This window comes from Myxine glutinosa, chromosome 12 (assembly GCF_964187855.1).
Source record: "Myxine glutinosa chromosome 12, kmMyxGlut1.1, whole genome shotgun sequence".
NCBI lineage: Eukaryota > Metazoa > Chordata > Myxini > Myxiniformes > Myxinidae > Myxine > Myxine glutinosa.
This window is the reverse complement of record NC_136272.1, coordinates 89,317,055-89,336,336: the sequence shown is the minus strand read 5'-3', so window position 1 is coordinate 89,336,336 and position 19,282 is coordinate 89,317,055. Positions and strand designations below refer to the sequence as shown.

The 19,282-nt window shown below is 45.2% G+C and overlaps 1 protein-coding gene across 1 annotated transcript in view; it reads right to left on the bottom strand.

Moving 5' to 3' along the window:
- Positions 1–6,903: 6,903 nt before the first annotated feature.
- Positions 6,904–19,282, bottom strand: part of LOC137437598 (hepatic sodium/bile acid cotransporter) — a 63,940-nt gene continuing 51,561 nt past the window's right edge. Inside the window, exons 4-5 of the mRNA XM_068132060.2 lie at positions 17,438–17,646; positions 6,904–7,428 (exon numbers count right to left, since the gene is read on the bottom strand). Of these exons, the coding sequence (XP_067988161.1) occupies positions 7,262–7,428; positions 17,438–17,646 (376 nt within the window). The 3' untranslated portion in view covers positions 6,904–7,261. The remainder of the gene's footprint in view (positions 7,429–17,437; positions 17,647–19,282) is intronic.

Sequence of the window (19,282 nt, the reverse complement as noted above, 5' to 3'; positions counted from 1 at the left end):
TCGTATGCTCTCCCCACATTTTTGTATGCGGTCACCCATTCTGTCCCCAACGTTACCGATTCGCTCCAATTTGCTTCCTAGCCCCCCGATTTTATTTCCCATATTACTTAACCCGTCTCTCAATTGCTCACTGGTACCCCTCGCTTCGTCCCCCATTGCCCCCAATTGCTCACTGGTACCCCTTGCTTCGTCCCTCATTCTGCTTTCCATCCCTTCGATTTGGTTTCCCATGTCATTCCTCAATTCATTTCTCAATCCCATATTCCCCATTTGGATGATTGCCTGTAGCTGCGCCATGAGGCCCTGCATGTCAAAGCCCGCTGGTAGAGCGGGCTCGGCTACCGCACGCTCGTGCGAGGCGCCATTTTGTGCACCTGAAACCTCGTGCGCGAGGGCGCCATCTTGTGCACCTGATACCCCCACAACCACATCCTCATTGCTCTCCTCCTCTCTCTCCCCCATATACATTTCCCTGGGGTCCTGGGTCGCTTCTACCCCTTCTATCTCCCCCACCGGCACCCGATCGCCTTGATTATCCATGGCACGATTTAAATTTAGGATGTTAAAATAAAATTTTGGCCACTCGTAATTTTGAGTGCGCTAAGCAGGTCCGAATCCCACTCCTGACACCAATTGTTGCGGAAACGGAGTACGGCACTCCCCTTAGGGGGGGTTAGTCCGCCTTCTATTTTCACTGGCCATCTCCGCTCCTGAAGCTGCCCAGCTCCCTCCACGAGGCAGGTGAGCAACCTCGTTCGAGACCGCGGACAAGATGTTATTTTGCCCAGCGGATTAGGAGCCCGCGGCTCGAACCATTAACAAAAACTAAACCCGATCCTCAACGTTGGCCAAATCGTGCCACAGGTGTTCAATGGGGAAATCACAAAGATGAACGGATGTGAAGAAAGGAAAGCAAAGGTAGGAAGAACAGGGATTTATTATTAATTACTATTTACACAATCAAAGGAACCAAGGAGAAGGAAAGAAACGAAAATAATTTACAGAAGAGGAAGACACAGTGCAATTATTAACTTATACAAGCTTACTTATACTCAGGGACAAGACACACAAAACAAACTCACGTACACAAAAGGATGGAATGGCAGGGATGATATGGAATTGCAGAGGAGGGTCCCGGCAGATGGTAGGCATCGAGGTCCAGCTCCAAGCTCGCGCTTCGGTCCACGCTTTTGGGGTCGAGGCGAAACCCGGCACACAGCTCCGCTCGGAGCTGGCAGCGAGGAGCCGGCAGCTCCACGTATTCGGTTTCACACCGGCAGCTTTCTCACTCGTCCTCCGCTTCCTGCGTCTCCGACGCTCCCTTAATACTCCGCAGAATCTGCCTCTGGTCCAGCGCACCTCCCTCAAAACCCTCTCTCAGCTTCTCCTCAACTGGACTTTCTCAACTGGGCAACTGGACTCGGTGGGAGGCTCCGGGCGACGGGTTATATAACCACGCCCATGGAACTTTCGCGAACCTCCTCGAACACTCTCTCTCCGCCCTCTCAGGCCAAACCCCTCATCCTTGGTTGGTTGATCGGGGGCTGGCTCACTCCTCCTTCTCATGACGAGGTGGAGACACGCCTTTCTTTTCCGAGCTGACCGCGTGCGTAATGGAGTTTGGGGTGAAGAAAACCGCCCAATGCACTGGCACTTCGAAGAGATAATTGGGGGAAACTTGAAAAGGGAACTATCTTATGTCATTTGGTGCAATGCAGAGTCAACTAGTGGGAAACAGAGCCTTAAACTAACATAGAATAAGAAATAACTATTTAGAAGGGTATATGATTTTCTACATGCATGCGATTTTTTTTTTTTTTTTTTTTTTTTGTATACTGAATCGAGGCTCGTGAAAGAGCTAACATTTACTTCACAAACAAATCAACCAGACAAACAAAACACACAAAAAGCGGGAGCGGAAAACAAGATGGGGAGAGAAGGTGAAGCACACAAACACAACATTTGAGAGCAGGGAGATGTGTGGAAGGGAGAGGGCTTGGGGGGAGGAGGCATGGGAAGGGGGGGGGGGGGGGGTGCAGGGAGAAGTATAAAACACAAGGACACCAATGACTTCCAGGACAGAAGTTGGTGTTTCAAAAAAGTGGAATTGGGGTGAAATTAGCGGGGGTAGAAAAGATCAAGGTTTTGGATGGGGGAAGATAAGAGATGGTGGTGAACAGCTGTTTTAAAGACCTGGAGGGTGGAGTGGGATTGAAGAGAGTGAGGGAGTTTGTTCCAGAGGCGGGAGAAAAGAGGAATGAAGGAGTGAAGGTGAGCAGAGAGTCTTGCTTTTGGCAGTTTGACCATAAGAGGGTTGCAGGCAGATCTTGTGCGACCTGTAGGAATATTTGCGGGACAGAGCCCAGAGAGAGCTGGGGGGGCAAGGCCAGAGAGGAGTCGGTAGAAGATGGAAAGACCACCAACCTGCCTGCGGTGAGTGAGGGAGAGGCCCTTGGAGTTAGCTTCATCGCGGGAGATTCCAATGATTCTGAATGCTTTGGTTTCAACAGCGTGAAGACGAGCTAGGTGTGAGGCAGGAGCACCAGCCCAGAGGGGAGAGCAGTATTCCATTGAGCTGCGGATGAAAGCCTTGTATGTGGTGAGGAGCTCAGGTGTGCCAAGGAAGGACTTCGCACGACGGAGGATGCCCAGTCGGCGACTGGCTTTGGAGGCCAGATTTGAAATGTGGTTTTCCCAGGAAAGATCATGGCAGATAGTGAGACCCAAAAGCTTGAGTGACAGAACTTATTGGAGAGGATTATTCAGAAAGTGGATGGGAGGGTTGTCCAGTCGGTCTTTTCGGAGAGACATCGTAAGAGTGTGAGATTTGTCAGGATTGAAAGACATGTTCCACTTGTTTGCCCAGTCTGTGATTTTGTCCAGGTCTGCAGAGAGTGAGGAGGCAGCAGACTGCCGATCTGAGGAATGAAGAATGGAGCGACAGAGAGTAGAGTCATCAGCAAAGAGATACAGAGGATTTTCAAGAGAGTCAGAGAGATCATTGATGAAGACCAGAAAAAGCACAGGGCCTAGAACACTGCCTTGTGGAACTCCAGCCTGAACAGGAAGAGGAGATGAGAGAAACCCATTCAGGGCCACACGTTGACTACGACTAGAGAGGAAGTCCGCCAGCCATGCGTGGAGATTTCCATGGATACCAAAAGAGGAGAGTTTGGTGAGCAGAGCGGGGTGCCAGACCGTATCGAAGGCACGTGATATGTCAAGGGAGACTGCTCTAATTTCCTGTTTGGCATTGAGGACCTCCATCCATTGTTGAGAAAGCAGAAGCAGCATGTCCAGAGTAGAGTGTCCAGGTCCCAGTTAGTGTTTCCCAGTGTTAGTGCCAGTGTTTTCCCAGTGTTTTCCCAGAAAAAGTTTTCCCACATCTCCCAGTGTTATTGCCATTTTCAGTTTTAATTTCCTTTAAAAAACATTTTCTCTGCAATAATAGGGCCGATTGAGATAAAATTTTCACCATAGGAGGGACTCGGTCTGTAGAATATTTTAATGGTAATTATGACGTCGCAGGTCACGTGGTTCGGCCGCCGGCTTTTCCGCGTGGTTCGGCGATGGTTCGGTTCGGTGGTTCGGCGATTCGGCGATGGTTCGGTTCGGTGGTTCGGCGATGGATTAACTAAGGGGACGACCTTTGACCTTTACACACAAAACGGAGGTATTTACAAGAATCATGACACTATTTACAGAGGGTGATATTTACAACAATTACAGGATTCTCAAACCCGCAACAATATTATTATTACTATTACAAAAACGATACTACTGAAACGATACACTACTGTATTAAGAAACCTGGGCTTAATTTCTCCGAAACGGCCCGAAGATGAGGCATGAAGGCTAAGGCCTATACGTACTGTGTCGTTGGATCTATATACCACACGTTGGATCTATATAAGGCCACCCGTAACGTCTATGCTTTCGATATTTCATGGTCACTTTAACAATCGGTTTGTTTGTGTTTCACACTGAATGAAAATCGTAAAGGTGGAGCATGGTGATTGTGATATATGACAAGTTCAACGATATGTTCAGTCTGAACGAAATTGGAATCAAAATGGCGGTGTGTGGAGAGTCAGCCGCTGTACCACCGTAATGACATCAGACATAATCACATCACCTGTCATGTGACCAGATCCTCAGCTCTGATGGGTATTCGTTTGAGGGGACATATATACAGACGGACAAACACAGTTCTAGAGGGCTTTGCCCTATGGGCTACGCCGTAAAAATTGAGACATGGCTCATTGTAAAGAACTCTCCATGGGGAATAAAATATGTTGATGATGTCATAGGTGCCTCCATTATGACGTCATAATTCGACAAGTACAAAACTTCCTCCGATCAAGATGAAATTTATTGAGCGTCATGTAGGCATAAATTGGTGGAGAAAAATATAATGATGTCATCGGTCACGAGGTTCGGCCCCCATATTTGTTTCAACACAAAAGCCTTAAAAACCACTAAAACATGTCCTGGCGAGGGTTTGCAATCTCTGATTGCTCTTTCTTGTTTCAACTGTTTTCGTTATTTTGAGCATACAGAAGAAGACGACTGAATCCAAATGGACGCGGATGGGCTTTGCATTTTCACATGCTTTCTAGTTGTGATTATATATCATGCCGATAAATGACACATTTCTGACTTTTCCATCTTGCACAAAAGTACGAATCATTTCTCTCGAGCTTCAACTTATAAACACTTTACACGTTTTTAAAAGAATTTTTATTTTGAAAGCAATAACACCAGATGTTGCTTGCTTGTCGTTCAGTCCGTGAATCTGATGTGCATAATATACCAACATTGATAATCGCCATCTACCGACTGATTATTTTAATACTTCATCAGGACAAATACCAAAATTAATACAAATGTAAAATAAGAAAGACACTCGGAAGAGCACATACCTCCACCAGGCTGAACAGTTACGTTTTGTATCCCACTGAGAGGCCGCATCTGGATTCAGACCTGAACCAAAATCGAATCGTATTGTTCTTGTCACCTAACCAACTAATCCACAAAGTTTTGTCAAAAGTCGTCCACCTTTTGAAATATCATGCTGGATATCGTTTTCGGCACTATCTCTCAAAGGTGAAGAATTACTTAAAATTTTTAAAGAAAATTCTCGGATCTGGATTGGGATTTTCACCAAAATCGAATCAATTCGTCCTCGTCACACACTCGTCACACCTCGTACACAAAGTTTCGTCTGAATCCGTACACAACCTTTTGAGCTACACTGCATGGCCAAAGTATGTGGACACCCGAACATCACACCTGTATGTGCTCGTCGAAAATATCATTCAAAATCATGGGCATTAATATGGAGTTGGTCCCATCCTTCCCCCCCCCCCCCCCCTCTTTGCTGGTATAACAGCCTCCACTCTTCTGGGAAGGCTTTCCACTAGATATTGGAACATTGCCGCGGGGACTTGCTTCCATTCAGCCACAAGAGCATTACTGAGGTCAGGCACTGATGTTGGGCGATTAGGCCTGGCTCGCAGTCGGCGTTCCAATTCATCCCAAAGGTGTTCGATGGGATTGAGGTCAGGGCTCTGTGCAGGCCAGTCAAGTTCTTTCAGACCGATCTCGACAAACCATTTCTGTATGGACATCGCTTTGTGCACGGGGGCATTGTCATGCTGAAACAGGAAAGGGCCTTCCCCAAACTGTTGCTACAAAGTTGGAAGCACACAATCTCTAGAATGTCATTGTATGCTGTAGCATTAAGATTTCCATTCACTGGAATTAAGGGGCCTAGTCCGAACCATGAAAAACAGCTCCAGACCATGATTCCTCCTCCACCAAACTTTACAGTTGGCACTAGGCTTTTGGGCAGGTAGCGTTCTCCTGGCATCCGCCAAACCCAGATTCGTCTGTCGGACTCCCAGATGGTAAAGCGTGATTCATCACTCCAGAGAACACGTTTCCACTGCTCCAGAGTCCAATAGCGGCGAGCTTTACACCACTCCAGTCGACGCTTGGCATTGTGCATGGTGATCTTTGGCTTGTGTGCGGCTGCTCGGCAATGGAAACCCATTTCATGAAGCTTCCAACGAACAGTTGTTCTACTGACGTTGCTTCCAAAGGCAGTTTGGAACTTGGTAGTGAGTGTTGCAACCGAGGACAGACGATTTTTATGCGCTACGTGCTTCAGCACTCGGCGGTCCCGTTCTGTGAGCTTGTGTGGCCTAACACTTCGCGGTTGAGCTGTTGTTGCTCCTAGACGTTTCCATTTCACAATAGCAGCACTTACAGTTGACCGGGGCAGCTCAAGCAGGGCAGAAATTTGATGAACTGACTTGTTGGAAAGGTGGCATCCTATGACGGTGTCACGTTGAAAGTCACTGAGCTCTTCAGCACGGCCCATTCTTCTGCCAATGTTTGTCTAGGGAGATTGCATGGCTGTGTGCTTGATTATATATACCTGTCAGCAATGGGGGTGGCTGACACAGCCGAATCCACTAATTAGAAGGGATGTCCGCATACTTTTGGCCATCTAGTGTATCTTGCTCACAGGCAAGCAAACAAACAGACAGACAGACAGACAGGGGTAAAACCATTTCCAACCATCCATCTTTGGCTTTGGGGCTGGGATAATAAATGTGATATTTTTCTCTAACATGTATATAAACGTCCAATGCATTTAACTTCCACAAAAAAATTAACACAATCTTCTCCTGTGATTTGTACAGAAACTTTAAAACGTCTTCTCCAAGACAGGTAATCGACCCATACAGGATGGCCCAAAATTAACCATTTGCCTACGTAATATGCAGACGACCCTCAAAATGATTCACCATAGTCCTCAATATAGTTTACCAATATACACCAGTAAAACCTTTTCAGACTATAAGCAAATAATAATTCGGCCGATGCCGAGTGAAGCGAGGTCGAGTCCGTTTATTGCTGATGAGTGAAACACCCTGAAACCCATGCTACAGAAAACAGACTTTATGGCACACCAGCCCAATTTTCCATACAATCATCATACACCTTTCATAAAACATTCTTCATAGGTAGGCACAACAAAGTTGAAAGTTGTGTCAATCGATCAAGCGGTTGCAGATAAAACTAATTTAAAATCGAATAAAGGTGAAAAAGTGAGGACGGAAGAAAAATAAGTGAGGGCCTCGGCCGATGGTCCACAACATGGTCAAGGATGGTTGTGGACACCTATTACTAGTATACTTGCATACAAAGGGAAATTATAAGGCGAATGCAGCCTTTGCTTTCTGTGCTCATATTATGTTGCAATAAGCATCGGTTCAATCTCCTTCACTGGTCTGATAGATTCTCGGGTTTCACTGCGAGGCTTGTTTCTGTGTGCGTTTTCTCCTTTGTTTTGCAAAAGTTCAACAGATTTGTCTTTGCACTCTCCAAATACATGTATTTCTTCTGCCTTCTCAAAATCTGCACAGCATGGTCAGGCAAGAGGGGAAGGGAAAAAGGCATCACACAAAGTAGTTTGTGTTTGGTTGGGTCGAAAGCAACATTTTACACACACATCTAGGCAGCGCTGAAGAGCACGCAAAATAGCTCACGGGAGTACATATATTGAGTGTACATCACATAAGTGTTCAAAATGCAAAATTGCAGTCGTCAAGGCCTTATGGGGCCTTTAAGGCCTCAACAGTCAGTACTGTACAATAAATGAATAACTCCATGGTGGTGCAGATATTATGTCCCAGCATTATCAAGATACCTCCTAACACCAAAACATCATTGTTTAGATGCAACATATGTTATTTGATGATTCTTGGAATAAGAGGGAAGACCTAGGTACATCTGAAGGCCAGACACACACACACACACACACACACACACACACACACACACACACACACACACACACACACACACACACACACACACACACACACACACACACACACACACACACACACACATACACACACACACACACACAACAATTGCAAAAAAAGAAGAAAGAAAAAGATAAAATGAAATATCAACAGATATATCTGGGAAAATGATAAACGAGCAAGAAGGTATTTAAAAAAAAGAAAAAGAGATGGACAGATTGGGGACAGACAACGGAGGCTCATTGGAATGGCTAAGAGGTCAGCTCAACTGAGATGTAGAATGAACCATTATAAATGCCCAAGACCAAGGACACTACACCAATGGCTTAAATTAAATGGTGGGACTGAGTTAATCAGCCAAGTGTAGGCTCTGCAAGGTAGAAACAGAAAGTATGAGCCACCTCCTATTAGGATGTAAAAAAACTCATGTCAGAGCAGCTGTACACCAAAAGGCACAACAAAGTACGTTGAGTAATCCACTGGCACATCGACAAAAGTCTCAATATCCCAGTTGCAGAAAACTCGTGGAAACATGAACCAAAAGCAGTCATTGAAAATAAGGAAGTAATGCTCGCATACGACCTGATGATCCCATCAAGCGTGAACGTTTTTTAAAAAAGCATTGCGACCGGATGTGCTAAGTGAAGTGTCAGTCTCCAGCGATTTCGGCTTAAACAATGCAGAAATCAAGAAAATGACCAAATACGAAGCCCTCAAAAATTGAAGTGAAAATATCTTGGAAGCTGAAGAGTGCCGAAATTGTACCAGTTGGAGCAACAGTGATGATAAAAAAGAACCTCACACAAGAGATCTTAAAAACCATCCCTGGGAATATTATGACAAACGAACTGCAGTTGGAAGCTGTCCGTGGCTCGGTGACGATCCTCAAAAAAACCCTCAGAACAAAACTTTGAGAATAAAACTTCACAAACTGATCCATAAATCGTGATCCCTTACGAAAACGGAGGTGGATACTTATACACCTGGGAGGGCTCCGTTCCACCTTCTGAAACCCGCATATGGAGATAACAACCAACGACACACACACACACACACACACACACACACACACACACACACACACACACACACACACACACACACACACACACACACACACACACACACACACAACACACCTGATTATGTCCCTGGTCTCTTTCCCACTACCCCCCTCCCAATCCCAAAGAAAATGGGGAACAGCTGACTTGGTTAATTTAATGGCGATGTAATGTAGGCGTGATGGACCAAATGGCCTCCTACTGTGTTAGCTTTTCTTGTATTCCCTCGTAATTGGCCAAGAAGCAAGGATGCAGCTCTGCGATGTCATGGCGCAGAAGCATAAAACATTTATGAAACAAAAATATGGAGCGTGGAGTCAAATAAGACAAAATTTAGTCTCAATAATGGAAGAAAAATCTTGCAAAGTCTTGTGAAGTCAAAAAAGGTAAAAAGACTACTCTTGAGTAGAGTTTTGTGGAAATGAGGTTTTTCTGAGTTCAATTTCGATTAAAATTCAACAAAAAAAACAACAAAATCATATGGTAAATAAATAAATAAACAAAGAAGTACTTTTTAGCGCATTATTTGAGGCAAATTCTTCTGAAAGACGTTCCTTTGTCCAAGACTCATGGAAGAACATCAGTATTAATTTGGTCAGCCTGAGTTTGTACTCGGTATTAATGGAAGAGTATTATTTCGTGATTAGATTACTAAACTTAATTAGGAGAGAAAGGTAAAAGGCCTTTGTCCATATTGCTTTTCCATGCTGGCTGTGGGAGACCATTTACCCAAGGTGGACGGAAGTTACGTTCTCATCCCTGTTTGTCTGTCTGTTAACATGATGTCTCAGAAAGTTGTGGACGGATTCGGACGAAATTTGGTGGACATGTTGGGTGTGTGACAAGGATAAATGTATTAGATTTGGATGAAGATCCGGATCCATATACGATAAAAAAAAATGTAAGTAATTCGTCACCATCAAAATATTGCGCTAAAAACGTAATTTTTTTTTTGTTTTTTTTGTATGCAAGATCGAGGCTCGTGAAAGAGCTAACATTAATCACACAAAAAGTCAAACCGACACATAAAATAAAATAAGGGGAGCGGTAGACAAGATGGGGAGAGAGGGGGAAGGACACAAACACAACATTTGAGAGCAGGGACAACGGGAGAAATGTGGGAGGGGAAGGGCTTGGGGGGAGGTGGGAGAGGTATAAAACATATGGACACTGCAAGGACTTCCAGGAAAGAAGTTGGAATTTCAAAAAGAAAGAATTAGCGGGGGTAGAAAGATTTAGCTTGATATCTCACGAAGTTGTGGATGAGTTATGACAAAACTTGGTGGATGAGTTGAGTAGGTGACAAGAACAAGAAAAGTAGATTTTGGTTCAGGTCGGAATGCAAATCCGTCCTATTAGTGGAATACAAAACATAAACTGTTCATCCTGCTGGCAGAGGTGCCACCGAGTGCCATTCTTGTTTTGTTGGTGTGATGCAGGTGCCGAGGCTCGACGAAGAGCAGAACAACAGGAAGTGATGTATCACATAATGGGGCAACAGTGGAATGACAACAAAAAGGGGGTGAGAACGGAACGGGGTCTTAGTGAACGTGGTAAAGTTCCGCAGTGTAAATGCGACTTTGAAATCCTGTTGGAAAGAGCTCGAAACAACTATTTCAGGATGAGATGAAACTTGATTACAAATCAAGACAAGGTAAAACATTTACACCGATTGCGATGCAAAAGAAACAAGAATACCCTAGTGACCACCCCCAACCCCAAAAGATCCCAGTCTGACATTGTTTCATGGCGTAACTAAACATCATCGGGCATCCTTTTTGTTTTGCCATGAAACGGAAGGTCTGTTTAGATTGGCGTTGCCCTTTATGCACGCAGCTCACGATGCCGAGATCATACGCTCAAATCCTGCATGCCATGGTCTGTCCATTGTTTACGAATGCCGTGGGCTTTGTAAATGCTAAAAATGACCAATTTCTCTTTAACCGCCACAATTAATCCCACCTTGTGGAGTCAGCCGGGGAAATTCTTGGTTCCCAAGGGTCTCTCACAAAATGGCTGGCCAGGCCCAACGTCGACGGAAGGTCATTTGGGCAGGAATGGGCAATTTGTTCAGGTTGCCGGAGGTAACTTGCCCACTCCAAGAAAGACACTGAGGGAACTCCCACATCCACCAACTAATACCCACAGACAGCTACCCCTAGCTTAACTCTAAGAAAGACACTGAGGGATCTCCCACATCCACCAAGTAATACCTACAGACAGCTACCCCTAGCTTAACTCCAAGAAAGACACTGAGGGATCTCCCACATCTACCAAGTAATACCTACAGACAGCTACCCCTAGCTTAACTCCAAGAAAGACACTGAGGGATCTCCCACATCCACCAAGTAATACCCACAGACAGCTACCCCTAGCTTAACTCTAAGAAAGACACTGAGGGATCTCCCACATCCACCAAGTAATACCTACAGACAGCTACCCCTAGCTTAACTCCAAGAAAGACACTGAGGGATCTCCCACATCTACCAAGTAATACCTACAGATAGCTACCCCTAGCTAAACTCGAAGAAAGACACTGAGCGGTCTCCCACATCTACCAAGTATTACTCACAGACAGCTACCCCTAGCTTAACGTCCTTTCGATGGATCATGAACAACACATTGATGCTTCACACTTCATGTCAAACATCAGGATGACAGGTTATTGCTGGGCCGACAATCAAACCCAGGCTTGACGGCCCAGAGGTGAGTCTACCTACATCTAGGTTATCCTGCCAGCCCAATGCTGAAATATTCCTTCAAGATTTTAGCACAAAGATAATTTTAGAATGTGAACATAGTGATTGTTCTTATGGAAATTTCATTTGACGGCATATTGGTCCAGTGCTGCGTGTCATCAACACCCTCTAATTCATTCATTTGGCAAATCATCCAGTGTCACTTGGCGTCTCCAACAGCCACACAAAGGCCTTCACCTGAGAGTGCCTTTCATTTTTGCTCGGCTACGCCTTCTGCTATCATTCAGCATGGTTGCCTGCCGATCCGTCTTATTGAATTAAAAATTGGCCGTAAGGTCATTTGGCAAATGTTGTGGCCTACTCAACTTTGATAGACGTTTCTACAGCTCGGATGCTATCAATAGGGATGGTCTGCAGTCCTTCAGCCGATAACACCTGACTTGCGATTCACTTCTCCCTAGCAAATAAAAATTGGGATCGACTCTGCATGTTCGTCACATTTTACTCTATCTGGTTTCCAGCCTCGCAAGCAATTATTGAATGAAACAACTCCAAAAAATTTTTTTTGAAATACTTAACTCAAAAATAAAACTTGTGGACCAAATCTTGTTCCTTATCTCCATAAAATAACTCTGTGATGCCCTGAAAACCCTCTTCCTTTTGCAGATTGCATTGTACAGTACCATATCCCACTGGAAGAGAGATACAGCAACTACATCACTCTCTGTTGATATTAAATGCAGTAGCTGGTGGTCTCATAAATTGAAAGATGTCTTCCAGTCTTGGCAAACCCTCCCATCTGCTTCCTCCATGAACCTCTCGAAGACGTTCAGTCACTCAAGAATTGGGGCCTCACCATCAGCCATGATCTTCCTCTTCCTGCCTCATCAGCCATATGTCCAAATTGGCCTGCAAAGCCAGCCACCGATTGGGCATCCCCCGCGAAGCAAAATATTTCCAGTTTAAGTGCGAACCTTTTATCAAGGCCTTCCTCCGTAGCTCGATGGAGTACTGCCTCCCCTTTTGGTTTGGTGCCCCCGCCTCACACCTTGCACATATTGATGCACTGGAAAAGCGATGCCCTCAATCATTGGAATCCCATACAATGAAGTCGAGTCTCTGGGCCTGTTACTCAGAGCATCACATACAGTTGAAGTTTTGAGAAGATCAGTTTAAAATTGTGACCTGTAAGCGATGGCCAGACAGACAGAGAGAATAACACACGTGACCGACCAATATACTTGAAAAAATCTTCAATTTTCGCAAGAAACAAACAAACAAACAGGTGTGAAAACATAACCCCTGTCCACCTGTCAACAAAACATTACGTGCATCGAGTTTATAAATTATGGAGGAATCTACCTCTAATTATGGAGGATTATCCAAAGTTTCGGAACAGGCCTTGAATTGGCCTGGCCGCTCAAGGTCTACACCGATCCTAACGATGGCCCAACGAGTGTAAAAGCGGAAGGTCAGTTGACTTGTTGTTAAGTCACTGTTTTTGTGCTGACACTTTGGTGAATTTCGTTTTGATGTTAAAATGTGTCCCTGGTTTGTCCAGCTGAGATTGCTCTGCAGTCCAAAAAGCAGGCCTAGGCCTGTTAAAAACTTCCAACAAATCTTTTATATTCAAGTTCCCAGTTACAAAGCACCTGTGATTTGTTAGTGAGAGTAATTGGCCACATCTGCCTGCACAGGTGAAACATGATGGGCATTGTTTTTACAGAACCCTGATTTACCTGCCGTGTCCACCCGCAGGCGAGCAAAGCCATCACTTGTGACTGAAGAAATTACTAATTCATGCTTCAACCTACAGGGGGCACTGCATCAGTGGCATCGCAGGCACGCCCCAACAAATGATGTACAAGAAAGGAAGGCACCTGTCTTGTTGAGAATATTTCAACATTTAACAGCCCTGGTATTATTAGGACTATTCTGACAGAATACGTATTTTTTTTGAACTGTAACTAATTATTTTGGGATGGATCATTTATCAGGGGGAAAAAAAAAGATTGGGAGGAAAAAAAAAAACTTTTTTTTATTCCCAAAATTTAATACGAAAATAAGACCACAAAAAAAAAAAAGAAGAGAAAAGGTGGAACACCAGCCATGTGGTTACAATACTTACATATCCATGCCAGTGACAGGGGCAACTCCCTTAAAATAGACCGAAGTCCACAAAACTGATTGACAGGAGAACGAGAGTAATTCTACCAAGATTTATAAGCACTTTATAAACGCAATGATAAAACGTGAAATCTAGATACTGTACCTTGTATTTATCTAATCAATAATTTGCTTGTAAATGGGACTCGGATAATGTTAGGATGACTTGCTGTGGGAGGGGATGATCAATAAGTCAGGAAATAAAACTGTTAATATCACGAATTGAAGTTTTTTGTTTGGCCCTTTCCTTTCCCCCTCACCCCACAGGTATCTGTAGGGTACACATAGTCCAAGAGCAATCCCCTTGTGGTGAAACTCCAAAAATCCAGAATCACTGCTCACCTACACTCATTTGTTTCCCTGTATTCCCACCTGTGCAATCAGCTTCCACATTCTACTATTCGGGACACCACTTTGCAGCCGTTATTCCCCCACTCCCCTCCTCCCATCGAAAGCCATTCTTCCCTGTCTGCCTGGACTTGTCAGGGTAGCATTGGTCACAGTCTGAGAGCCAATCGGTCCCCTTGGACCAGCCTTTTCCCTCTTGTCTCTGTCTGTCTGTCTGTCTGTCTGTCTGTCATGGCTCTGACTTTTTGAGGGCAGGAGGGGTACACCATCCTGGATGTGGGGGATATCTGGGTCGCTCCTAGGAGATCGATCATCTCTGTGTCCGTGCCGCGGGCTTGTTCAAGAGAACTGTCCGGGCTGAACAACAACAACAACTTCCACATCCTCTTCGATCTAATTCTTCCCTCCAGGTTTTCAAGACAACAGTTCACCATCACAGATCTCCGATCACCCCACATTCAAACCCATTATCTTTTCTACCCCCATTAACCCTCACCAAACCAACCTCTTCAAGTTTCCAGTTTTCCCCTCCACTTCTGTGAATTGACACTTTGTGACTTTATCCTTGTTGTTCACCAAGTCTTCCTCTATTTTGTCCGTCAACAGTCAACACCGCTGTTGGTGTGTTACTCCCCACCCCTCATATTCCACTGTTTCTTTTGTTCTTTTACATCCTGATCCGTTGTGTTGTAGCTCCTGGAGCCTCGACACTGTAAACAAAAAAGACCTATTGATTGCTCATTACTTAGTAGATGGAGGATGCAAAGATTAAGGTTATTTTGCCCCACTAAATCGAGGATGATGGAGGAGCAAAGTGACAGAGGATAGAAGGGTAACATAAGTTACTGATAGGAGAGTGGTGGGGATACAAGTGGAAACAAACAAGCAGGTTTGTGGATGAAAGATAGAGCGATGTAGAGAGAGGGAGAGAGAGAGGGAGAGAGAGAGGGAGAGAGAGAGGGAGAGAGAGAGGGAGATAGAGAGAAGGAGAGAGAGAGAAGGAGAGAGAGAGAGAGAGAGGGTGAGAGATTTAGAGAGATTTAGAGAGATGTAGAGAGATGTAGAGAGAGAGAGAGAGGGAGAGAGAGGCAGAGAGAGGGGGAGAGAGGGAGAGAGGGAGAGAGAGGCAGAGAGAGGGGGAGAGAGGGAGAGGGAGAGAGAGGCAGAGAGATGTAGAGAGAGAGAGAGAGAGGGAGAGAGAGGCAGAGAGAGGGAGAGAGAGGGAGAGATTTAGAGAGATGTAGAGAGAGGGAGAGAGATGTAGAGAGAGGGAGAGAGAGGAAGAGAGCGGGAGAGAGAGGGAGAGAGAGAGAGAGAGAGAGAGAGAGAGAGAGAGAGAGAGAAGGAGAGATCATAACCTGCAGCGGAGCGGGGTTAGGATCTTTGCATTATGACCCAAACACCTGGAATGATGTTACAACAAGGCTATTCCATATATTTAATGTACTTCCATGGCCTACACCTACACAAATGTGCAAATATTAATTTAACGAGTTAACCATTAATTGGCTAAAAGGATAGCTCAGAGGTTGCGTTGTCACCTTTGAGCTGCACCTCATCAGGGTTTGACTCCAGGTCTGACAATAAACAGTCATCCTGGTACTTCGCAGGTGAGGAGTTGCATCACCAGGTATGTCGTCCTTCGGAGGGAACGTGAAGCTGGGTCTCCTGCCTGCTGGTATTCACCTGATATTAAAGCTTACACAATATAGCTTTCAAAGAGTTGGCCACTGTTTGCCAGAATCAAAGACAAATTCCAAATTCCTCCACTAATCTGTGCAGGGACTTGAAGGGGGAGTGGAGGGTGGTGGGCACTTAGTCAGTGGCGAAGCCTCGCCCCCAGCAATGATGGAAGCAGCAGGCAGGTACTGCATCCGCTGCACAAATGAACCATTAATTTCTGCCTTGCTAGGATTCCACAACCTGGCACACAATGGATCCTAAGCAAGGATGAAAAGAACAGCTGATAACTCCAACCCGTTTGATCCTGACAGCCATGAGACAAAACATTGACAGATCAGATCTACAGACAGGCTGAATCTGATCAGACATATCATACTGATATTGTCCGCATCAAAGTTCAAAAGCTATCCCTGATCAGGCCTCAACGCAACCATCCAAGAGAGACTTGCAACGTTAAACCAGGCTTCACAGTTACACTGGCGGAGGCAATAACTCCTTCCAGGTTTGTGTGTTCTTGGCACCCTCTAGTCTAGTTATCTTTGCCATTATCAGTTTTCTGGCCCTCAGGGAAGCAGTCATTAAACAACCTTTGCTTTAGGGTCGCTTCGGGCAAAGGTTCATTGGTATTCTGGAAACTGTAGGTACAAAACTCCCGATCTAGACACTGCCTGAAAAAACAACCTCACAATGGAATATCAATAAAGCTCCCAAATACATCAATGGCCGTTCAAAAAGTTCTAAGTGTGAGATACAATAGTCCAAGATGCGTCACCATTCATTTATACATATATATGCCTCGTTATACTGTTGTTGGTGCGGCTTCGATTGTTTTATTTCCCTCCAGGGGTTATCAATGAACCTATTCGGTCAATGTGGGAGAGATGGGGCAAGCACAAGGCACACGTCGCTTTAGGAACAATTAATAATGCACAACACAGATAGCATGGAATCCCGGACGCGAAGACATTCAATAACCACATCACCGAAGCCAAAATTTGGTGGACATCGGCCGAGCCTTGTTTTGTGTCTGTGATTTTCAGATGTATGTACACACGTTCACCCACACATCTTATTTAATATAGTAGGATTTGGCACAGCTGACCCATAATGATGGTAATACAGCACTAGTTTTGGCCATCAAACAATTACCATCTCACTATTCTTGGTATGACGTACATTCAGGCCAATCAGTGTTACTACGACATCTTTTAATAGTCCCAATCTTTCCCATCTCCTTGCGGGGTCGACAGGGAAACATGTTTTCGCTCCTCTTTCAGGTACAGGCTGGCCAGGGTTCACATTCAACTGTATATGCTAGGAATTTATAATTTGTTCAGGGTGTTGGTGATGACTCAGTTACTCTTTAATAAAGACAGTGGAATCTTTACAATCCACTAATGACCAGTGCTGGCAGATGGTTCCTCGAGTTTAACATCCTTCCGATGGACGGTGTCCACATCAATGTCTCTCCCTGCATGCGAACCACCAGGGTAACAGATTATAGCTTGGTCAGGATTCCGACCCAAGCTGGACAGCTCAAAGGTGAATGTGCACACCTCCAGGCTATCCTTCAAGCCCTCGAGTAACAATGCAACAATGCAACAATGCAACAATGCAATAAAAGAGAACACAAACTTACCAGAAATGGGATCAGGAGGGTTCTTACAGCAACGGTAGAAGTTGATGAAAATGATGGCAAGTAGAACCCAAAGGATTTGGAAGAAAACATACAAGAGGGGGAAGAGGAATAAAGAACCAATGACCTCCACAGGAAAGACCACTTTGAGAATTGCCATGCACAGCTGTATGTTCTGGCAGCCTGTCTCCATGGCAATAGTCCAACGACTCCTGCAAAGGAAGAGTGTGGAGGTGATCATCACCATTTCCATCTTTTACTTATCCACTTCACCATGCAAACATGTTCCTTTTTATTCTGGACCACTTACGAAGACCCATACTGGGCCCAGCAACCTTGTGCTGACAATGACAGAAACGTTCTCGTATAGTGAGTTAACGATATTGCCTGGCAGTCGTCTCATCCTGTTAAGTATCACCTGCTATTCCTGTTTCACCAAACTTTCTGCACATCGTTAAAGTTACACCAGAAAGTCTGACTCGGAACATTTCAGTCTGGTGCATATTGTGCTACATTTCTCCATAAGCTTTCTCCATACATAGGGTCAGGTCAGGTATGGGAGCATGCACCGGAGCAGCGCATCGTCACTTTCCACCGGTACTCCAGGGCCTCTGTCTGGTCATCACCCAATCAGATGCCCAGCCCATGCCCCATCTCCTTGAGATACCAATCAACCTGCTGTAACCACGAGGCACGTGGTTGGCCCGCAGGCCTCCTCCACTCACGAGACTCCCTCACTGAGAGAATCTGGTGAGCAGGATTAGCATCAGGAAAACGAGCCACAAGTCCATGCAGCCACAGCTGATGCTCAAGGACTATACAGGTAACAAATCTCATCTGAGTCTCTCTCAGCAAATGCCTTGATACACACAAAGTCCAACCAGCGATAGCCAAGGTTCTCTGAAGAGACCAGCTTCTGAAGGAGTTAAGTCTTTGCCTCAGTCCCTTGGTCATAGTCCAAGTCTCACATCCATCATCCATAGAGGAAGAGTGGAAACACCAAGGATTTAAAGAATCAGACTTTCGTCATCCTTCATAGGTGCCAACAGCACCATGCTGTGAATCCATGACTCCACAGGCGTGACCCAGACATATATCAACCTCCAGCTGACAGCATGCAGAGACATGAATATCACTGCCAAGGTAAGTGAATCTCTCTGTTAACTCGACATCCTCACCACAAACAGGTACAGACAAGATAGGGGCATCCAAGATGTCGTCGAAAGCCTGGATATTAGTCTTGACCCAGGAAACCCGTAATCACAGCGGCCCCAACTCCTCATTCAGTGGCTTGAGGGCCCCCATAAGGATGTCCAGAGTCTTGGGAAAGATGACCACATCATCTATGAAATCAAGGTCAGAGATTTTGACATTCCCAAACGATGCACCGCAGCAAGGACACTCTGACATCCTCCCCAGAATCCAGTCCATACAAATGCTGAAAAGTGTGGGGACAAATACATATCCTTGATGAACTCCAGTAACAACTGGAAATAAGTCCGAGATTGAACCACCACATCTCACAGCACTCGCAGTGCAAGAGTATAAAATTTAGAAATCAGATTGATCAGCTTTGGTGGCACCCAAAAAGACCGAGGATCCTCCAAAGGGCATCCCGATTCACCGAATTGAACAATTTGCGTATATCAACATAGGCTGCAGCCTGCAAGCAGCCACTGCTGAAACTCTCACCTGTGTTCGGTGAGGACCTGGAGAGCAAGGATATGATCAATTGTTGACCTCTGATATAACGCCAGACTGCTCTGGGTGCTGGTGCTCAAGTAGATGGAGGCAAACCTTCTCAATAATTATCCAAGCAAAGACATTGCCCAGCGCTGAGACCAGCAT